Source organism: Xiphophorus couchianus, chromosome 19 (genome assembly GCF_001444195.1).
Source record: "Xiphophorus couchianus chromosome 19, X_couchianus-1.0, whole genome shotgun sequence".
NCBI classification, from domain to species: Eukaryota; Metazoa; Chordata; class Actinopteri; order Cyprinodontiformes; family Poeciliidae; genus Xiphophorus; species Xiphophorus couchianus.
The window spans coordinates 16,637,605-16,660,709 of record NC_040246.1 but is presented as its reverse complement, the minus strand read 5'-3'; the positions used below and the strand labels follow the sequence as shown (position 1 = coordinate 16,660,709).

The 23,105-nt window shown below is 36.1% G+C and overlaps 1 protein-coding gene across 1 annotated transcript; it reads left to right on the top strand.

The window, feature by feature from the left end:
• The first annotated feature begins 3,559 nt into the window (after window positions 1-3,559).
• On the top strand, window positions 3,560-22,613 carry gabra2a (gamma-aminobutyric acid type A receptor subunit alpha2a). The gene is given in 11 exon segments (XM_028001490.1): window positions 3,560-3,744; window positions 3,746-3,797; window positions 3,906-3,982; window positions 6,326-6,438; window positions 8,734-8,801; window positions 11,243-11,463; window positions 12,714-12,796; window positions 12,948-13,091; window positions 13,787-13,939; window positions 15,218-15,420; window positions 16,267-22,613. Coding segments are annotated over 11 exon segments (1,584 nt in total). The 3' UTR covers window positions 16,552-22,613.
• The last annotated feature ends 492 nt before the right edge of the window (window positions 22,614-23,105 follow it).

Genomic DNA, 23,105 nt, shown 5'->3' with positions numbered 1-23,105 from the left:
ATTTTCCTCTTTTTCTTCTCTTTGGCACAATGATATTGAAAAAGCAGTTTTGAACATTTCAAATCTGTTCTGAAAAATGTTCCAAAGCGACTGAGGAAAACTGTAAATCTGATATGGCCTAAATGATGTTTAAACCATTTTAAAAACATAAAGCTCATTTAAAATGTCCACTTTGCATAAACAGATTATAACTAGAAAATCATCTGTCTGCTGCTCGGGAGTGTGATGAGCTGTATTGAGAAATCAGAGCTCATCAGTGCCGTAAATGTAACTAACGGATCGCGATTTAATGCAGTAGATAAAGGCCATCAAAGATGGGGTAAAATTTTTACTTTCATCTCACGGAGGAGTCAGAAAGCAGTTTCTGAGTTTGCAATTCAGCCTCAAGAGTTAAAATTTTCTCCATACTGTCCAGTTTTTGTAAGTAACTCTTGACTCTCTCTCTGTTTGTGTTGTCCTCCTTTGGGGACCTCTTGTTTTCATGAATGTGAACTTTTAGAGCCCAGAGGAGCAGGATTTCATCTGGTTTGGGGTAAAGTGGACCAAATGCACATGGCTCTAAAGATGCGGAGGCGTTAAATCTCCACTAGAGGTCAAACATGTTTAGATGATCAGAGTAAATACATGACTCAGTGGTAGTGAGAGAGCCTGTGGAGGACAGAAACAAGAAAAATCATTTCATTCATCACAGCAGATAATATAATACACAACAAAAATAAGCAAAGAAAACGTTGACTATTATAGACAACTAATTATTAAAAAAGGACTATAAACTCAAAACATTTAGAACAGTACAGTTTGTTTGAATACAAATACAAAAGACCAAACAAGTAGATAAAAATATATAGAAAATTATTAACAAACTCTATAAAGGAATAAGTAAATAAATAAATTATTTAAATGTATCTATTAACAAATGGCATTAACTAATAATCAATCACAAAACTACTTTCATTTTGTCTTTATCCGGTAAATAAAGCAATCATTTACATGTTAGAGAATGAAAAGTTTTAACCTGAGGTAGTCTTAGTCTTAGTCTCAAAGACTATATTGACTTCCTGCTACACTGGCAGAAAGTCAATATACTTTCTGCAGCTTTGATTCTGCATGAACCCGTTCTCAGTTTATAGAACATTAAGATTCTAAACATAACTTGAATAATGTGGGGAAATGCAAATGTGTTGTGTTCCTGTTTGAATGACTCATTCAGACTCTGATGGTGAACACGAAGACATCTGTTCTGTGTGAGGAGTGTAGATATTCAAGATGAAATGAAGCTGTGTTTCGCTGAGGTAGACAGCAAGTATAAATATTAAAAATCATGTCAAACGGAATCACATTTTCAGCTTCAGCTGCTCATTATGAATAAAACTGAATTTATTACCACAGGGAACATCTTCTAGATGAGTTCAAAAGAAATTTCCTAGGATATCTTTCCATCACTGCCTCAACATTCAAACACTTTCACATCCAGTGTTTGCTGTCTTTTGTCAGGTCGCTGTAACTGTATATTTGATCAAGTGTTTAAATTTGATGCCTGGATCCACAATGTTTGACCCCAGGAAGTAAAGCTTTACTCCGAGAGAAGCCAGAAACCTGTACTTCAGAATGCTAACAGTCATCAGTAGTGAAATGGGGCTGAACCAGATCTAAAACTTGTGTGCAGGTTTAAAAGCACAGTTTATCTTCAGACTTTACACACTTTTCTGTATGTGATCCCAAAGAGATTTGCAGTTGTAATACACTTTGTTTAATCAGGGTACATGTCAGCTGATTGGATTTTTATCTGCAATAGTTTCTTCAAACGCAATTAAATATTAAGTGAGTCTCACATATTCAGTGATCATCAAATTCATATTTGTCATCATCAAAATCTGTGAACAGAGCTCTCTGCAGAAGAGTTTATGTTTCTTTTGATGCCTGTTTGCTCCAAAATTTTCAGATTTTTTTGCATATGTTGCACAAGCATTTTGGTTGTTGTTCTGCAAACAAGATGGCGTTACAAAACAAGATATTTTCAGCTCAGTGAAATGATTACAAGCTGTCACTTTAGGCCGTTACTGTTGTATCTAGATTTGAATCTTGCTTGTCCTCTGCTATATTCTGTGACAAATCAGTCTCACACAGAATCTAAAATATCATTACATATATTAAGATGTAAAAACTGATATTTTTTTAAAACACAAGCTCTATTAAAAAACAATCTAAACCTAGTCCAAAACCTGCAGCTGTGACTAGAATAAAACTACTTATCCAAATTGTTTCAAATGGACCAGAAAAAAAGGAAACCAGCAAAATTACTTAGGATCAAAAGTACTGAGGAGCTACTAAAGAAAACAGATTTTAGAGACTCAGTAATGAAAAACAGATAATAAGGAGACAAACACAAGGCAAATGCTCAAACACACACAGCCTAACATTAGAATGTCTCTGATCATTCTTTATTTATTGCTTTAATGTCTTGTCAATTTTTATTTATCCAGCTACCGTACAACTGAGTAGGGAGCTTTGTTTCCTTGGAAATGAAGCTGCAGTTTATGACCTTAAATATTTTTATTAAATGCCACAGATGCAGAGCTGACTTTATCTAAATGACACAGCATTTGACCTTTCCCAGGTTCACCGTTTTTATCTCATAGCAGTGGATTGTTCTGGTCCTGAAGTCAAAACGAGTTTGCATTATAATTGGGGGTATTTTGAAACTGAAACTCTTTCAACTGGATCATTCATTGACTCTTTATAGAAAGACAGAAAGCTGTTTATATGATGCCATTTACATATAGATGTTCAAATTTCCTCTAGTCATTAATCGAGTAAACTGAACAGGTGGAAGGTAACTTGGAAAACCTCTTTCATATTTTTTTTCCTTCTCTCTCTCTCATGTATTCTTTTTTTTTTGCACCTTCTCGACATGATGCTACCATAATCTGCTTATGGATGCAGCTACAAACTTCAAGATCTCACACTGCTAGAATGACATAAGGGCCTTATTGGGCTAAGATCCAATATCCCTGCACAAATTTTCAAATGTAGATGTGACCACACAAATCATTCCTTGGACAGGAAATCATCTATGAGATGAAGATCCCTGATCTACATTATTGTTATTTTAAAATATTTAGAAAAATATATAAACCCTCTGCAAAGTAAGTAATCAGAGTAATATTTCATTTTAAGTGCAGCATTGCAGGATAGACAGATCCTGCAGGATAGACAGATCCTGCAATGCAAAGGTGATGTAATCCATCTGTATAATGAGTAACTCCATGGTCATCATTTTACCATGGGGAGGATAATATGACTCATTCAGGATGAGTAAGAAGTTACAGTTGGGAGTTACTTTCATCATGAGAATATCAGGCTAACGTGTGATGGATGTTTGATTTTTAGCCTCCTGTCCTGTTCAATCCGAGTTTCTTTTTTTCTTTATTTACGGAAGTCATAATAACAATCAATTTCCCCTTTTTTCTAAAATCATTTGTATTGCCCTCTTTGGTTCTGATGATATTTGCGGAAAAGAATGAGCTCAGATGCATTAGAGCGCTTTCCCTAATGCTGAATGGGCTTCGTCAGAGCAGAGGTTGTTCACCGTGCGCAGCCGCGCGCTCTCACGCACAGACTTCGTCCGCCTCAGCAGGGAGCCTCTCTCCCCGCGCAGTTTTTGTTTTCAGCTTTGGTTGTTTGGAGGAGAGTCTGGCAGGATGGAAGCTCTCTGACCGCCTTCAGACCTCCTCACATCTCCGCTGCGCGCATCACGGTTTCCCTTAGCAACGGCGGGCACACCTGTCGAGCTTCAGGTAGGCTTTCGGTTTCTGGCAGAGCTGCGCTGTGTTTCGAAATGTTGAGTGGAAATGAAGCGGGTTTAGGAGATCTAAACGCGCTCTGAAGCTTTTTCTGATTTTCAGGCTCCAGTCATGAGAAGAGAAAGAAGCTCGCGTCCTCTGTCTGTGCTGGTCTGCTTCATCGTTCTGTGGCAAACACGGTAAGTTTCTGACGGTAACCTATTGAGCGTTTTTAATTCATCTGAATGGATTTTTGCCTGCATGTTGCGCACAGGAGCGTTTCAGTTATAGCAAGGTAAAGGACGTGGTTTCTTACACAGTTGAATATGGTTGTTTTTTTTTTAGTTTCTCCGTGCGCTCAGAGCGCCTTGAGTTATTAGAAAATGACTCTGTAATCTCAGAGAACCGTCACAATGAAGCTCAAATCACAGAACATCTAATAAAAGCGCAGGAAGAATTTGATGTGTAGAATTAAATCTCAAAACTTCCAGGAAATTGAGAATATGGAAATAGAGCTGGTTTAATCAGACGACAGTTTATTTTTATTTTTTTTCTAAAGAAAAGTGAAAGATGCATGCTATTTCTAAACAATAATTTCCAATACCTTGAAAATCCGATGTAGAAATTAATTTAATAATAATTATAAAATCATAATTATGAAATGATTATGTACTTATAATCATTTAAATTACTCCTCTCATCCTTGCCTACAGAAAACTAAGCACAACCCAATCTAACATAGATTCATGTTGTAACTTTCATTCACATCAGTTTGTGCTCCTTTGGGCAAGATTTGATAATATTACATATGGGCAGCATTTTGTAGGAAGGCTACCTCTCAAATTTTGGCTAACCTCACCAGTAAATTCAAAAAACTACAAAATTCTGATCTGCACTCTTCATCTTTGAAAAGAAAACTTGACCGTGTAAGTTCGACTGCATTTCTAAGTCAAAGCGTGATGACAAAGCATCAGCTTTTCGGTTGGATTTTGGCCAATGAAGTTACCATTGTTGCCAAAATTCAAAATGACACCAGAAGAAATAGCATATAACTCTCTTCTGAGTCACAAGTTTTGATTAAATATAAACTGCATTAGAGCTCCTTTCCCTTTGAGCACATTAAGTTTGATGGAAGAATACTAAGTTGAGAAATCCATTTGGGGGTGAAGAGTATCAGCTGCTACCCAATTCTCTCCACTTATTTCGTCATCTAAGGGACTTTTCTTGCTAAAAGTCAGCACTTTATGCAGCACCAAACTGAAACCTTGTTCATTTTTTCTTACAGATTGGATACATTCAGAGCTACATTGTTTAAGATGAAAGCCGGACAGATATAAATATATATATTAATAAGAAAACCTTTCGCAAATCGAAAGCAGCATAGTACTCATCATGAGTAAATGATAACATGAATAACCCCATATTTTCTAAGTATTATTGCCTGGCGAATACAACCATTGCTTTATTGAGCCTTATACTCATTTAACTCTCATTAGATATAACTTTATGAGCCCATTTACATTAATTTGTTTCTTATGGAATCAGGATTTGTTAATTTTTTTTCAAATTTTGATACTGGGTGAACACCAAGGGTCTATTCAAAGACCCAGCTATGGTTTCCACAATGAGTAGAATCAGAATATTGATCGAACAAATCGACAAGATCATGGGAAGGCTTCTGACTGTTTTTCTTTTAGATGAAAGCATCTTCATCCACTGTGATAGGGAAATAATTTGGGTTGCTTTAGTAATAACAAATACGTCAGATCTGTGTTACCTTTATTTCTAGGGTTAGACTCCATTTCAACTTAATATGTTAAAATGAGGAAGGATTGGGTAGGTTTAATTAATAAAAACTCGCATTTTTATCTTTGGTCCTTATGTACCAAAGAGTTGCTAAGTAACCTACCTTTGATTCAGAGACTCCTGCTTATTACAGAGTAACATTAAACCCCTCTTCCTTCCTAGAATTATTTTAAAATTGATGCCAATTGTTTCTGTGAAGATTAAGGTGGAAAATCTGTTTGAACAGGTGGAGTCAGAGTTTAGAGGACACTATAGTACAGAAATACTGTACTATAGCACTTTCAATAATATTGATGTACAAAAAACATCAATATCTAATGGATTTATTTAAAATGTTGAGGCGTCAATGTTGCTCTTCCTCATCAACAATTACAGCCAGATATAAATGTTTATAGGACACCATGCTTTGTGAAATTTCTGCCTGAGTGCATTGCATTTTGGTAAGAAGAGTCAGGAAATGTGTTTATATCAGTGTGTTTATAAAATATGAAATACCTTTTTACATCAGATTATTAGTGTATAAATATTTGCCCTTTCAGCAGGTGAAATGTCAAAGGGTGCATGACCTGTCACATCAAATTCCGAAACAAATTATTTTACCAACATCCAACGTTTTCTCACTTTGACAGCTTCAGCAACAGGACATTTGACATTTTGGCTGTTAAAGTTGTGTTTACAGAATCCTGTTAAAACGTTTGAGACTTTCTTATGCATAAAGATATGTTTCTCCCATTTAGGTTGAGAGCAGTCGGTAATTCAACACAGAACTCCAAAGACATTGCAACATTCACCAAAATCCTGGACAGTCTCCTAGATGGGTATGACAACAGACTCAGACCTGGCCTTGGAGGTAAGACGCAGGCAACTGAAGCAAGTATCAAATCAAAGCAACACAGACGGAAACTGGAGAACTTTCAAGTTAATATGACTCCTCTTTGGAGAAAATGTACAATACATCTGTTTTTGCACTCAGTTCTTTTGTTTCACAAATGGTGACAAAGATATTACAATTGTATCCTGAAAAAATGAGTCATTAAATGCCAAACAATTATTTATTTTTTCATGACTATATCACCTCTGATGCAACAATTTCAGTTGAGATGGATTTTGTATCTTTGTTAAGTAACTGAGATTAAGTCCACAGTGAAGAACACTCAGTGGTGCTTTAATAAGAGCAATATTATTTATGAAGAATCAAAGTCTGCTTCTAGCTCTCAAGCTCTCCCTAGTACAACACTCAATATTCAAATAATCTGATACTAAGATCAAATTTGTAATACAGATCAGAAACAGTATTTTGAATCTACCGGTGTCAGTCACTGGGGAAAAAAAGGAGCTTTTATATTTTAGACGAAAATGTAAATTATGAGAGGATTCCTGTTGTGTGGTGGAAGAGCAGGCTGCAGTTCATCCTCCTTTGCGCTACAATGAAAGGATCTGCGATACCGTCAGAAAATGCCTTTATGCCCCTGTCAGCTCTTTAAAGACAGCATTTTAAAAATAAATCTGCCTGCAGGTGAACCTATTGGGCTCTCTGCAGCTTTGAGTGTAATGAGCTATGCTTCTGTGTATCTCAAATCTGAATAATTTGTTCAGTGAGAATATCAGTCTGGGTTGGAAATAATAAAACACATTCACTGAGGCTGGTGGACTTTGGGCCTGGAATGATTGAGCTCATTTGGTTTGAACAGTTTCTCTTATTGGACTCGATGTCTAAGATTTGATGCTCCGGAAACAGAAAAACAGAAAAACAGGGATGAATGGGGATCATTGCCTTCTCTCTGAAGGCAAAGAAAATTGGATTTAATGCATGAAGGCAACAGTTTAACCATTAGGTAACATGTAAAGACAAATGATAACACTGGATTTTAGCTTGGGGTATAACAGAAAAGGCTGAAAATTTCATTTGCACACCACATTTTAGATTTAATTTTGAAAAAAAAAGAAAAACATGTAGAATTTACTTCCAATTTAAAATGATCCACTCCATTCTGTTAGTTTATTACCTGCAATCCTAACACAATACATAAACGCTGATGGTACTAACATGAAAAAATGTAAGGGATATAAGTAAATTATCACTGTATGACATTGACATTCTGGCAAGAAAATAAATAACTGTGAAAGACTGTTCGTGTTATAACATCTAAACATACAATTTTGTTTAAAAAAAAATCAAAGCAGTGTGATTGGACCATCAATCTGATTTTATTCAGACTGTTGGAGTCTTAATGTCACCTTAAGCACCACTGTGAACTGATTGCAGTAATAAAACTCTTCTTATGCTGTGATCCTTAAAAGATTTATTTAATTTTGGCAACTGAAATTTCTCCTAACAAGGTTATAGATGTAATAAAATGTCACACAAGTTTATAAAAGTGACTAACAATCCAATGAAATAGAGAGGAGAGTCCCACTGAGTCTTAGCTCAGATTCAAAAGAAACAATCCTGGCCTTATCTGTGGAGCAGTTCCATCTCTTTAATACTTCAAGTATATTCAGGGTGCCTGGGAATTTGCCTGACAAAAATGCATGAGTTTTGTTGACTTGTTGAACAATTTAGACTACTGTAGAAGCCTAAATTCAGTTTTTGTTCATTCAGACTTTAGGATAAGTTATGTTCATATTTCTTATTATAATTTGTTTATTTGGATAAAAATGATAACTAGTTAAATCTATTGCATAGTAATTTACTATATTTGACTACACTAAAGTCTTGAAAATTTGCATATCTAATTGGAATTAAGGATTTTAGGGTGTGGCTAGCCAGAGTCAGTTGGGCAGTTGGAGTGGAGCCACACAGTTTTTTGACCTCACTCTCTTTCCTTTTAAATTGTTGTTTCTCTTTATTTTTCGTGGAAAGGTAACCTTTGTACCGTTTTTATTATTATTTCTGAAGTAAACCATATTAAGAGGATCCAATCCCTTTTTTTTGGTTTTGTCGTTTTCGTCATCAAGTGGACCGAATGGGAAAGACGGAGAGCGTCAAGCTTATGGCTTCATTATTTAGAAAATTACAACTACGTCTTTTGTGTTGTCTTGGGAGGTTTATTTCTGCTCAAGCTGTTGAGTGCATGATGTATGGGTGGCTGAAAACCTTTGAAACTTTGTTGTCTGAGAATTTTCAATTATTTCCCCTTTCCAGACCGAGTGACAGAAGTAAAGACAAACGTCTATGTGACCAGTTTTGGACCAGTGTCTGACACAGATATGGTAAGTCTTTCAACACTATTATTGTACTTTGAAACGCATAGGTTTTTTTCTTTCACTTTTAATCATCACAAAAATAGTTACAGGTATAAAACTAAACGGTGTGCCCAAGCAGAGTTAACAGCCTAAGCAAACTGTTAATTGTCTCTGTGGTGCAGTCCATGAATAGTATTTGTGTCCTTTATTAGAACCGTCTTACCACAATCAACACAAGCTGTTGTTTATCTAGAAATTCTGCTTTTGGTTCAAATAATCCGCTATAAATCTCCCGCCAGTCTTCCTGAGCCAGTTTGGATGTGATTATTCACATTCAGATAAAATCTCCCAGACTGAAACACAGACATAGAGAGAGGTAGCTGTCTGTACTGCTGGTCCTGTTGCCATTGGAAACTCAGCCAATCCAATCAGAAGAGCGCCGACATGGCAAAGGTTAGCGTGTGTTATTAAAATGATATCTGAACATCCACCTCCATCCAGCTCTGATACACAGCTGCTGATCTGTCATATATTAATATATGGCCGGTCATTATTGTTTACCAGCTCCAAACCTGCTGCGTGGTTTCATCTAAGCCTGACACAAACGAAGGGATTTGTTTCCAGTCGGATGCAGCATTTCATTCAAATTTCTCAAATGGTTTTTTGATATTCTGTACTGTATATCAAAGCCCACCGAAGATCTTTGCTCCTCAGAGACTTAGAATTTTAGGGATATAGATTTTATTCACAAAGTTTCACTCATCCCAACATCTTTGACTGGCTTCCTGGAATGAAATGTAAGAATTGGTGCATTTTCACAAGTGACAACATGACGTATCTTAGATTCAGATTCTAGCAGTGATTTTAAGTTTTTGTGACTTGACTGATAACATGATTTCATACTACTGCTGAAAGTTATTTGGCTTCAAGTCAGGGAGACCCTTCACTTTGCAGCTCCATTTCATAAAAATGTATAAAAGCCATCCTCCCTGCCTTAAAAGCCTTTCTTTTTGCTTTCCACTACAATCTGAGCCCATTCTCTGAGCCCACCTGGTTCTCCTCAAATATTTAAGTGACACAGAGCACAAAGATGGAAGTGGCTGTGTTCAAGACTGCACCTTCAAAGGAAGAAGAGTGTCTCATATTTAATACATGCCCATGTCTCCATCAAAATTGCAGCAGATAATTGCACTTCACCACTGTGTGTATTTCCTCTCTGTGTCTCTGATAGTTGCGCTCTGATACACATCCTTCAGATTGGATGCTCCCCCGCTGATCTTTCTGCATGATTGTTTGTGGATGTTTGTCTTCGCTGGTTTATTTGAGCTCATCAAAAAGCAGACATGCAGAGTTGCTTTGGAAAGCTAACCAGGAAATTGCTGCATTTTCTCACTGACACGGGGATGCCTCTGCTAATTACATAGCTAAGGCTTTGTGGAAAACAATGCATGTTACATGTACAGTATACTTACAATATATACACTGAAGAGAGGAGAGCTGTGTGGTTGGTGGATATTTTTTCATCTCAGTGAACAACTGTGAACATGCTCGGTCATCTCTAAGAAAAAAAAAGGCCTTCAGGATTTGAATTGGTAGCAGACGGGTTAGAGGCAAAATCTTGTTTATCTGATGATAATAGATACTTTGCCAACTGTGTAATACCATATTAACTAAATTTTCCATTAAAACCTCATTTGTAGTATTATTTCAGACTGGAGAACTAGTAGTACACAACCATGTATGAAAGAAAAAGTCAAAAATGTAAGGTAATATTTTAAAATCGAGACTCTCAAAGCTGCAAAAAATAACCAAAACCTCTCACTGTGCAGACAGTTTTGTACCAAAGTTTGTCTCTGAAAGTTACTGCCGGATCTGATGGACCCATTTGAAAACAAATTTAGTTCCTGCTGAAGTACTGTGGACTAATAAGAGGAAACGGAGCAAACTGGAGATGCTTCCACTTAGATGGAGGGGAAGGTCTCTGTGATTTTGATGTAAACCTGGGATGGCACTCGCCTCAGGCAACAGCTGGATCTGACACTGACAGATGTGGCTGGACCCACCCAGGTGTCACACGGCGTCAAGCTGCGATCTCACAATAAGCTCAGTCATGACAGAACTGGACTGAGTTCTGAAGGACATTATCAACATTATAAGATCAGGGTGTAGTTTGTTATTTTGGGTCCAAATGGACCATCTATAAATTCTAAAAGGTTATAAAAGTCCATGTAACCTGTTACTAAACATTTTTTTGCATAACTGTTGAAAAAATATAAAAAATGTTAGATTGTTTTTAGGGACATAGTTACAAACCTTTGAGTTTATACTGAATGAGATACAGCATGTTTGTCAGGCTTCTTGACATTTCACTACTTTTGCTAAACTGTTTAATTATGCAGGTCTTCCTTTGTTGGTCTCTTAGAATATTGTGCCTCAGTAAAACCCAATTGCCTCTGCCCTTCTTTCAGGAATACACAGTGGATGTCTTCTTCCGTCAAAGCTGGTTGGACGAACGGCTGAAGTTCCATGGACCAATGGAGATCCTTCCTCTCAACAATCTGATGGCCAGTAAGATTTGGACCCCTGACACATTCTTTCATAATGGCAAGAAATCTGTGGCCCACAACATGACCATGCCCAACAAACTTCTGAGGATCATGGAGAATGGAACGCTGCTCTACACTATGAGGTACCTGGCTTTTCACCTCTGTTTTTCTATTTGAAGACACCAATGTCAAGTTACAAGCTTCAACTTGCTTCCTTAGGGCAGAATTGTCTTTGATGGAGTGTTGGTGGTGAGCTGGTGGTGAGCTGCTTCTACATTAAAGTCAGTCTCCTACAACCTTGACATTTATTGCTGCTTTTTGTGTTTTCAGATTATTCTTCCCTGGTGCATTAATGTACTAATTCCAAATGCTAAGGGAGATTTGAGACCACAATGCAACAGACATCTTTTCTGTGGAAAATATTTTCAAGAATTGTTTTGTCATCTTAGCTCTCTGACACAATTTCACCGGGAAAAAAATTCAGATTTTTGACTGTGTTCAGATTGAAATTAGTGAAAGTGCATGGTATTTACACTTACATTATTTGACTGGGGCATTTCAGTGCCTTTAATACTTTTTTGGCGAGTCTGCTGTTGATTTACTGCTGTGTGTAGGGTCATTGTCCTGTTCTTGACTGAGTTTGTTGGACCAATGTCCTCACATTTGACTCCAAATCCTCCATGTGTACAGTTCATTTTAACATAATGACTAAAACATGTCCTGGTCCTTTTGTTGTAGAAGAATCCCAGCCTAGATATTCAGTCCATAGAAGGTTGGAAGTGGTCACTATATATATATATATATATATATATATATATATTAAACTTTGGTGTAGTTTCTGATCCATAAAGCATAAATATATTTTATCAAAATGGATTTCCTTAATCATAGTTTTATGCACTAAAAGCACAATCTTGCTTGTTGATCTTGCAGGAAGTATCCCAGTGAGTATGGGTTGTTTGCTCAGACAGACTCCATCTGTTTGCCAAAGGCATCTACTGACCTTAAAGGTGGCAACAGATCTGGGTTCTTTCAGTCTGATAGAGCTAATTTAAGGACTTCACCCATCAGCTTGTAGCTTCACTTCAGTTGACTTCCACCTAATTTGCTTGTTGCCCAGCAACTGCAGATGTTTATAACAGTCTGGGCTCCACAACGACAACATCTTGTTAAAACATAACCAATTTTGAAGTTATATTTAGTTATCTTTATGGACTCATAGTTGTACTGTACTTCATAAAATGTTTACATATCTACATGACACTGCAATCTTTTCTACAGTTAGTCAGTTGCAATTTCATTATGATACCCAATGACATTAGGATACAGGTCTTCTGGTGTATGACACAAACTTCCAAACATGCTTTATGAAGATATTTATGTTTTTTGCCAGGTTAACAGTTCAAGCTGAGTGTCCCATGCATCTGGAGGACTTCCCCATGGACTCACATTCATGTCCTCTTAAGTTTGGCAGCTGTAAGTGTTAAAATCTGCAGAATCAAACTCATATAAAAAATGGATAGACAGAAGGATGAATGGATTTTCAGTCTTTAGCCATGGTGATTAGAAATGACTAATCACCACGGTCATTTCTAATTGGTTTCGGTTTGTATTATCTCTGCATCAGATGCCTACACAAAGACAGAGGTAACTTACATCTGGACAAGAAATGCCTCCCAGTCAGTAGATGTAGCAGATGATGGGTCGAGGCTCAACCAGTATGACTTGGTTGGACAGACTGTTGGAAAGGAGACCATTAAATCCAGCACTGGTAGGCACATAATCAGACAAACAAAGACTATCAAAAACACTCAAACTGGTGATTCCTACATTGGTTTCTGTAGTACTGTGAACTCATAATCTGATCTTTTATGGTCTGGTCTTTTATACATTACAAATTCATGTAAATAATGCAATTCAGAAAAGTTCTTTAATCAAAATTTTATGCTTTTGGCAGTGTAATTTATTCACCAGTTCATCGTTGGTATTCATTTCATGCAGTTTTATGTTCCAAATATTTTATATACTCATCCACCAGCCAGTGTGGGTGGACCACATGGTGGGAGGAGAAGCGATCTTCATACCATATCTTCATTTGCGTTGGAGGTGTTTCGATTTCAGATTTCACAGTTACTGAAGTGTTTTCTTTTAGCCACTTTCCTTCAATGGGATTAAATCGACTTCTTTTCAAGTGTTGTAGCAAACAAGAAGAATGAAGGCTGGAGATAATCCCAATATGTATTTAACTCAGCAGGCAGAAAATAGTTTTCTGCAAACCGTAGTTATAAATGCAGCAAACACTCCAACGAGTAAAGATCAAATACAACATTTGTATTCTTGTGAATACAAGTAAATCAAAACCAGGTGATAATAAATAAACGATAACTATCCTCTGCATGATTTTCCTCTTTGTTCTTCACATGAATATATTATTATGTAAAGTGAACCTGTTCCTATGACTCTCAGGTGAATACACAGTGATGACGGCTCATTTTCACTTAAAGAGGAAGATTGGATACTTTGTGATCCAGACGTATTTGCCCTGCATCATGACAGTTATCCTATCCCAGGTTTCCTTCTGGCTCAACCGGGAATCAGTGCCTGCTAGAACTGTGTTTGGTGAGTATTTGAGACTTTGAATCTGTTATTTAAGTGAAATAAAGGATTTCAAGATTGCAAACACTTTGGAGATCCTGACCATCAAAAGAGGTGAAAAAAATAAATAAATGTCAGAATCAGATTAATTCAAGATCTTAATGTCAGTATTGCTTCACAAATCTTGGTGATAGTGAATCAAAAGCAAAGGAGATGTAGAGGCTTAAACCCTATTCAATTTCTTCCTAAAAATTTTAATGTGCATGGTTATATTCAGAGTGAACATAAAAGAGAAAGCACATTAAAACCCTTTACAATCGTGTCTACAAAAAGAGTGTGCACAGCAGGAAAGCAGAACAGCAGCAGCTGCAGTCGTTGTCTGAATCTCAACACCAACTATTCAGATAAAGGTTTGAGTGTTAGCTCAGTTCTGTTGTGGAAATCTCAATTTTCCACTTAATATTTTAAAATTTTATGGATGTAAACTATCTTTGTATAAAATAACTACATCCACATTCCAATATAAATATCTCTGTGTGTGGGGGTGGAGGCGTGGGGGTGTGTTGGCGTGTGTTTGCGTGTGTGTGGTGAAATATGGTTCATAGCTGCAAGGAAACATATAGAATTGGACATTTTTTAAATCTTTTTTTGCACTTTAACCTGACTGCCGGGTCAAATTGACCCGAACAGTATCTATGTAAAATGTAGACCTAGGGGTTGGTGCAAATGTGTAAAATGAATACATTTTCAATTTATATGTAGAGTGCACCTATTAAGACAAATAGAAAAAGTTTCATGCAAAAAAAAACACTACCAACTATTTTTTTTTTATTTTTAAACTTTAAAACGGGTCAGTTTGACCCGGAACATAACAGGAGGGTTAAGATCAGGGAGAATGACAATTTGATCTGCAGCACACCACTAACTTCACCTCTAAATGATTTCCCAAAGTACTCCCTGATCAGATGTGTCTGTCTGTTATGGGTCTTAGTTCAGTTATTTGTTTATATGTTTAAACCCTTATTTAGTGAATTAAACTCTTCTTAGAATCAAAGATCTTGTTTTCCAAAAGTTTCCTGGCCAACATGGGCAGCAGCACAGAAACAATGTTGCAGCTGTGAAACATTACACATTATACACTGTAAGAAAGAAACATGAAATAGATGATATGTTGGTGTTTGGTTACAGAAATTTAGAAACACTCTGGGTCTTCTGTGTTGGAATTTGGGGTCTATATTTTCTGGGTGCATTTGCCAGAGAGCATATAATAAAATACTCGGTTCATTTTATGTTTCTTTTCAGGAGTAACCACAGTTCTCACAATGACGACCCTGAGTATTAGTGCCCGTAACTCTCTGCCAAAGGTGGCCTACGCTACTGCCATGGACTGGTTCATTGCAGTCTGCTATGCATTTGTCTTTTCTGCTCTCATTGAGTTTGCCACTGTTAACTACTTCACCAAGCGAGGCTGGGCTTGGGATGGAAAAAGTATTGTCAATGACAAGGTAAGTGCATTCATATGAAAAAATTGTGGACACCCCATTAAATGTCATGTGTTATTTCACCCATATTATAGTCAGATTCAATCACAGATAGTAGGTAGGAGATTTTTAAAGAGACAGGTGTCCAATTTCAAGGTGTCAAATTTCAAAGTCAAATTTCTATTAAATTATCTTTGATATTTACAGCATTTTTATAACATCTAAGGGTAGGACAATTACTTGATTGTGCTATAAAATAGCAATATATGCCCGGAAAGTACATAATATTGCCGCTTTCACATCTTGCAGACTGTTATTGGGTTGAGCTTTCTTGAAAACACATCTCAGCATGTTGGTAGATGCTTTAAATGTCCATTACTTGCAAACCTTTTTTTCTGGAGAGAGGAATTATTCATTTCAAATTCTTCCCCGACCTTTCCAGGCCTTTTTCTATTTTTCCATGGTGTTCACTATCACTTCAATAACCAAACTAAACATCTGAGCTTTAATTAGGAGAAATCAATTTCAAAATACTAGGCAACAATAATCAACCGAAATGCAATCAAATTTCATGTGATTGCATTGATGTACCCTTTTTAAATTTTACGTGTGGAGGTATCCTCACCAAAACTCCTTTTACAAATATTTTAGAAGTGCTTCATTTTGGTTTCCATTTTTTAGTTATGCAACTTAATCTCCTAGTTTTACACCATTAAACTAGAAGATTACATTCTGATTGAACTGGAAAAAAGATCAAATCAAGACAAAAAAATCAATTCCAATCTATTGCATTCATTAATAAATAAGTAACATACCTTTTTTTCATAGTTTTAAATTTCTTCAACTGTTTTAATCTACCTGCTAAAAAAGGAAGCGACTGTCAAGAAGGAGAAGAACACCTACGCTGTAGCTGTGGCAAACTACAAGCCCAACATCACTAAAGACTCAACGCTGCCCACCATCTCCAAGTGCACTCTGAACGAGCCCAACAAGATGAAGCCCGAGCAGAACAAGAAAACCTTCAACAGCGTCAGCATAATCGACCGCATCTCCCGTATTATGTTCCCTGTGTTGTTTGGCACCTTCAACCTAGTCTATTGGGCCACTTACCTGAATAGAGAAAAAGTAATCAAAGACCTGGATCCATCTAAATGAACAGCAAGGGCCCAGCACAACAACACGTCACACATTCAGGACAACAACGCTTAATTACAGCTGCTTTGGTTACATAAATCTACCTTCTCTCATTACTGGACACAGTTTTCGGCCAGTATAGATACACATTTCTAAATAAGTTTAGAGAGAATCACAGAGAATTTTCATTAAATCTTTTTTAAAGATATATTATGATGTAATCATATGAAATACAGCATAAACCAGGATAACTGAAATGCTGCAGGGTATAGTGCTCTGCAGTTCCCCTCAGGTTCAAAGAGGCGTTTTCTCTTCACCTTTACTAAGTTTACAAAAGCTCTTAGAAAAATGGCTGTCCACAATCTGCTTGGAACCAATCAGCAGAAAGATGAGGTAATCAGATGTTTATGATATCAGGTGAGCTGCGCAGTTTATGGGAATGAGCATTCCAAGAAAAAGTACTACAATAATCACAAATAGCTGATAATTTTTTCAAATAATGTGTAAACACACTCAGACAATATATATTGATATAAAGTTTAGCCCAAATATTTACATACATTTTATGAAATGAAGCTGCATGGTGGCACAGTTGTTAACACTATAACACAGGTTTTGATGCCCAGTCTCAGTTTTTTTTTTATGCATGGAGTTTGCATGTTCTCCCTGTGCATGGATGGGTTCTCCCCGGGTACTCCAGATTCCCCGCACATTCCAAAAACATGACTTTTTGGTGAATTGGTTACTCTAAATAGCCTCTATAAATGTATATGTCTGTGTGTTATTTGTCCTGTTCGTCTCTGTGTTGCCCTGTGATGGACTGGTGACTTTTTCCAGGGTGTACTCCCCCCAGGCTATCAATCCAGCTTGATGACTGCTGGAGGTAGGCACCCCCAGATCCTGCAAGGATAGGTGGGTACAGATAATTGATAGATGTGATAAATGACATATAATAATTTTTTCTCACTGTCTCACATTAACACCAAATTTTCTTGTTTTTGATCAGTTTAGATATATAGCACCAACATAGCACCAGTTCTATAATGTTGATTCACAACATATGCCATGTCAAAGCACTTTACAAAATAGACAAATCCCATTGATTGACAGAAATATAAAGTCAAATCACTCCATCACATAGACAGATTTAAAGTTAACTACAATAACTGTTTGATCCTACAAAAACAAAGCAGTAAAGTTCAGTTTATTAGGTCAATTGGTAAAACATTTTCTATGAAAGGAAACCTAGGCAATTGCTTCAAGTTGTTAACTTTGCAGAAATCACTCATACATGTGGGGAAAATGGAAAGGAAAACTCCCTCATGTACACCCTGAGAGCATGGGGTCAAGGCATCCTAAGCTTCTGATTTCTTAATGTAAAACATTTGAATTAAACAGAAAAACACATGAGGATGTGTGTCAAGGCAACATCTCAAACACAGTGTCAAAATAAATTAGCCAAGATTTAGTTTGGCAGATTTATTTTTGCCAACATAAATCAGTCGAGATATTAGTAAGAGAGTATTTACTAATATCTTGTAAGTACATTAGTAAGCCAAGATATTAATAAGAGAACTGTGGATGTTCCTAAGTTTGGTCCTTCCATGGGTACAATTTTGAGATTCTTGAAGATGTCATGTTGTAGAAAACAGATTGAAACAATTATGTAAGTATAAACACCATGGATGTCCAGCCATTATGCTGTTCCCAGAGGAAAACATATTGTGGTGCTAAATGTTTGAATCAAACGTAGAACACATTTTGTAAATATGGTGACTAAAGTAGCTAATAGTGGTTTTTCCACAATGAAACTCATCTTTTACTCCATGGGCTGCGAGGCTACTCAGAGAGGAAGAAGTCAAAACTCAAAAAGCAAAATAAAAAAGTTCACAGTGTGCAAATACACTCAGGGACAAAAATCTTAATTAGTGGAGATGTGCTTTTGTCTGATGAACACTAAATGGAAAGATGCCCAATGATTAAAATGTCGATTATTACATTTGGAAGAAACGAGGGAATAGAAGGGGAGGAAAATAGCATTATGTGGGAATATTGATTCAAAATCTCAAAACATCAGTCAGGAAGTTAAGGTTTGGGTGCAAATGGGCCTGACAACGAAGCAATGACTGAGTCATGTTGCCAAATTAATCATAAAGTGTCTTAAGTAGATAAAGTTACTGATTTGGAGTGTTCATTACAAAGCCTTGATTTCAACCACTTAGAAGATTCTAAGTGGTTGAAAAGGTGTGTATGAACAAAGTGGGTTACAAACTTGGCTCAGTTACATTGGTTCTGTCATGAAGAATTACAACACAATATCATGAGAAACATTTTTACATAGTTAGGTTTAAAAGAAGGTAATTATAACAAATAGAAAAATATAAATTCCCTCTTTAAACTATCTTACTTGTAATTCAAAAATCTTACAAATAAAAATGATTTTGCTTTTCCCTAACTGACCTGAAATAAGAACTTTAGTCAGATTTTATATCAGTGAGAACAAAATGTTATGTTTTTATTCAGTGATTTTAAGTATCTGGTTACAACTGTAATTTGGTCCAGAACCGCCGCCTGGTGGAAATGTTGCTATCAGTGTTTTTTTAGGAGGTGGCAGTGGACTAAAGAGATTCCCTTTAAAATGATGTTTATAAATAAAACGCACACATATCAAACTTTAACAACTAGTTGAACACTTGCACATCAATACCTTACAGGACAGAAGAGTTTTTCTCATCCATTGTAGTTGTGACTATACTGAAAATTTAACAACAATAATAGGCCTTATAAACCTTAGTAATAAGTACTAAATAAAAGTGATACTTTGAGAACTGTAAAAAGAGAAATCAAAGGGTTTACATATTGTATAAGTAATCCAACAAAGTTTTTATTCAACATCAGACTTAAATATATTAGGTTTTCACTTCTGCTGACACTTTCAGATGAAGTGTGGTAGAAATAGGTTTGGAGACTTCACTGTGTTACAGTTTGTACAGCTGTTTGATGTAGCAAAGCAGTTGAAACCAGCTTACAAACCATCTGTTCGCTTATGGCTAGCTAATACCTGCAACTCAGTTGAAACGTAAAGATATCATAGATTCAAATGCAGTCTGGATGAATTTTATATGTTGGTAATGAAGAATGATGTTTTCTCTACATATGGAGGTTACCTCTGTAAGCGTGAAGGTCCATATATCTTTGTTTCTTGTTAACAAGTGGTGAACGGAAAGTAAATCAGAGTGATTGGTTAATTGTGGCTTAATCTGTAGTAGTAACAGTATTGTTCCATTTCATTCCCAACCTCCTATGATCTTTACCCCCAAAATTTAACATTTTCCAGAATGTCCGTTTAACAGAGAACCCTGAAATGGAACCTGAACTTTCTGGAGGGACTGAATGTCCTTTCTAACCTGGGAACACTTTAGGATCCCCATGAAAAGGTCCAGGAATAAGCTAAGGGAACTCTAAATTCAAAAAGGGGGATTAATTTGCGATATCCAACAGAGATTTGACAAGGAAGCAAGTTCTTTCAAGTGAAAGTCATTACGGGGAAACAGAGTACTTGACATCTTGTGCTTTAAGAAACAATGGTCAAAGGTAGCATGATTGCCTCTGGAAAAACTGCTCAGAGTCTACAAGCCAACAGTTACTTTGAAGATGTAGAAATCACTGGTACTAATGTGTTTTAAGCCCTGATTTATTTTCTAAATACTGCTCAGGCAATTTGAGCATGTGCCTTAATCAACCAGCAAATGAGTGCTTAATGAAATTCTCGGCTGTCTGGCAGTGGATTTTAAATTTTGACTTCATGTTTTGTTGCATTCAATGTCTGGTATAATGCATATCCAAGTATTTTACTTTAATTTAATAATTGATGTTAAGTCCTCGTTTCCATTTACGTAAGACAAGAAAAGAACCTTGTTGTGGGTGCAAGACAGTGTCCTTAACAGTTAGGCAGATTCCAAAGCTGGTTAAGGATTTTTATGTGACATCACTTCTCCCAGTGATGTTTATATTGCCATTTTGGATGTCAGCATGCCAACATAAAAAGGGTAAGACCATCAAGAATGTTTCTTAGTTTTAAGTGAGACAGGACAATGTGTTACTGTGATGCCAATATTGAATTATAGAGAAGATCCATCTTCAGTTTTCACTGCCAAACAGAAAGATGCTAAAGAGGAGGAGTACTTATGAAGTTGCCAGAGTTTAGTAATCCCAATACCTCATCACCATGTCAGGTATTTTTGCTTGGTAAAATAAGCTAAATTACCCAGCCTGCAGGATAGACCAAAGCTGAGAATAGGCCTAACTGAAGCATTACAAACACTTTACCTTCACTAATTGTCTTTTTGACAGTTTGGCAGTGCTGTTCTTGTAATCCAGAAATCTGATTCAACCATCTAACTCTTGGCAGCAAATAAACAATGTCTACAAAATAGTCATCTTTTCTATCTGAATTAGATTGTTTTACAGCAGCACAGCTAGTGTCTGTCCCAATATTTTATTTCACTGCTGTGGTTATCAGATCAATATTTATAGTGAAGGTAGATAGTTTATGTTATGTAACAAGTTCTGCAGTTCTGCAAAAAAGCATTTCCCCCTTTACAGATTTTTTGTTTTTGTTTCTTCTCACACTTTCATATTTCCAATTATAAGACTGATTTTCAAATGGAAAACAGTTTTCAACCAACAATGTTAAAAACAGCATTTAGGAACACAGTTATCTAAGCTGAACCCCCATGTTACAGGGGCTATTTTCAAAGAAGAGTGTTATAATTTCTGCACAGTGATGTAAAAATAATTGCCAATTGCTGTAAATGTTACCAGTGACAGAATCACTAGGTAGATTCAAACAATCATAGAACCTGGCTTAAAAAGGCACACAGTTTAAATCTATAAGAGGGTAAATACTTTTTGACAACACAGTATATCATGTGACATAAGCTGTGCTACTTATAGATGTGATAACCAATGAAATAAGATTGAATATTTTGTTGTGTTGCTGTAAGATGTTCTAATCTCTCAGGAAAGAAAAAAAATATATGTGGAAAATATGTTTTTCACAGTATTTCCCAATGGCACAGCTGCAGATCCTCTGTCTGCGCTTGTGGCTTTTGTATTTTGATGTATCTGTTAACACTTGCAGGGATGACATGGACCCAGTTTTTCTAGATGTAACGATCTAGTTTTTTCTCCAACATCTATGCTGTAGTTATCAGTCTAGTGTTAATAGAAGTTTGAGTTTACTCTTGTCACCTCCTTACTTTCTATGAAGAAAACAATGATGTCATGCGACAAATGCCATAATAACAAACCAAGCTTTGAAATTTCTTCACCACACCAACAATATGTTCATTTGGTAATTTTTGCTCTTCTCTCTGCTTCAACTGTTGCAAATCAATGTGTGCTATCTTAGTTGTTTAGTTTTGTATAATGTATACTTTTTCATGAGGCAGCAGAAAGTGAAAAGTGTAGTAAAAATCAATAAGATGTTGGCTCATTGAGTCACAGTAATGTAGCCCTGGATTACCAATTTTGTTTTGGTAATTCTTTTAAGACCTCACTGCTCAGCCTGTAGCTTTTTCAAAGCGCATGCTATCCATCTTTCCTTCCCTAGTTTTAAGTTGCATACTACGAAAGATTGTTCTGATTGGATGCACGTGTTCGTTTCTATGAAATTTGTACTTGCTGTCTTGATGTTTGTCTTTGTGGTGTCATTGTTTTTGTTTATTGACATTATTCTATAAAAAATGTAGCACTTAGAAGGACTTACTCTCCTATACATTCCCTTCAACAAAAGAACACTGTGTTAGCACTAAAATATATTGAATACTATGTATGTGTAAAACTGCAATCCTTTTAAATTACATTTCGTTGAAAGCAATTTTTGTGCATTTATTATATGTGTAGCTATTTGAACACTGTGCTTTTGAGATACTTTACAATTTATTGGTATTTTAGAGGAGTGAAGATATTTTGTTTATGCTTGAAACTTCTGTGTATGATTACCAAAATAGGAGTCTTTTTTGTGCTGTTGTATTTTCAAAGAAGACTAAATATTTCTGTAATAAAGATGATGCAAATAACTCAGGCTAGATATTTTTTCTTCTCAATTTTTATCTTGGGAAAAGGGAAATTTATTTTTGCCAGAATGGAAATTCTTGAAATAATGTGTAACCCTTTTCTTGTTCTCTTAATCCTGCATATGTTTATCCAATTCAACATTGCAGAGAAGAAAAGTAATACAAAGTAATCTCTTGTCCATTTGGTTCTAGCACTTATTGATGAACATTTCTTGATACAGTGCCATTAGAGAAATTAGAGATCACACAGCTATCCAACTTAATCTTGCTTCTGGAAATTACCCCAGATTATTTTACTGTGCAAAAAAAACAACATTACATTACACATTAAGAAATTCCCTTCCATACTGTCTTTTCGATAACTCATTCTTATTTGTGGTTGTTTTAATTAATGATCGAAGACCTGAAAATATCTCTACCATAAATACAATCATAATGATCTTTTTCTGTTAAAAACATCTATGAATCCAGCCTGGAACTCAAGCTAAAACAGCT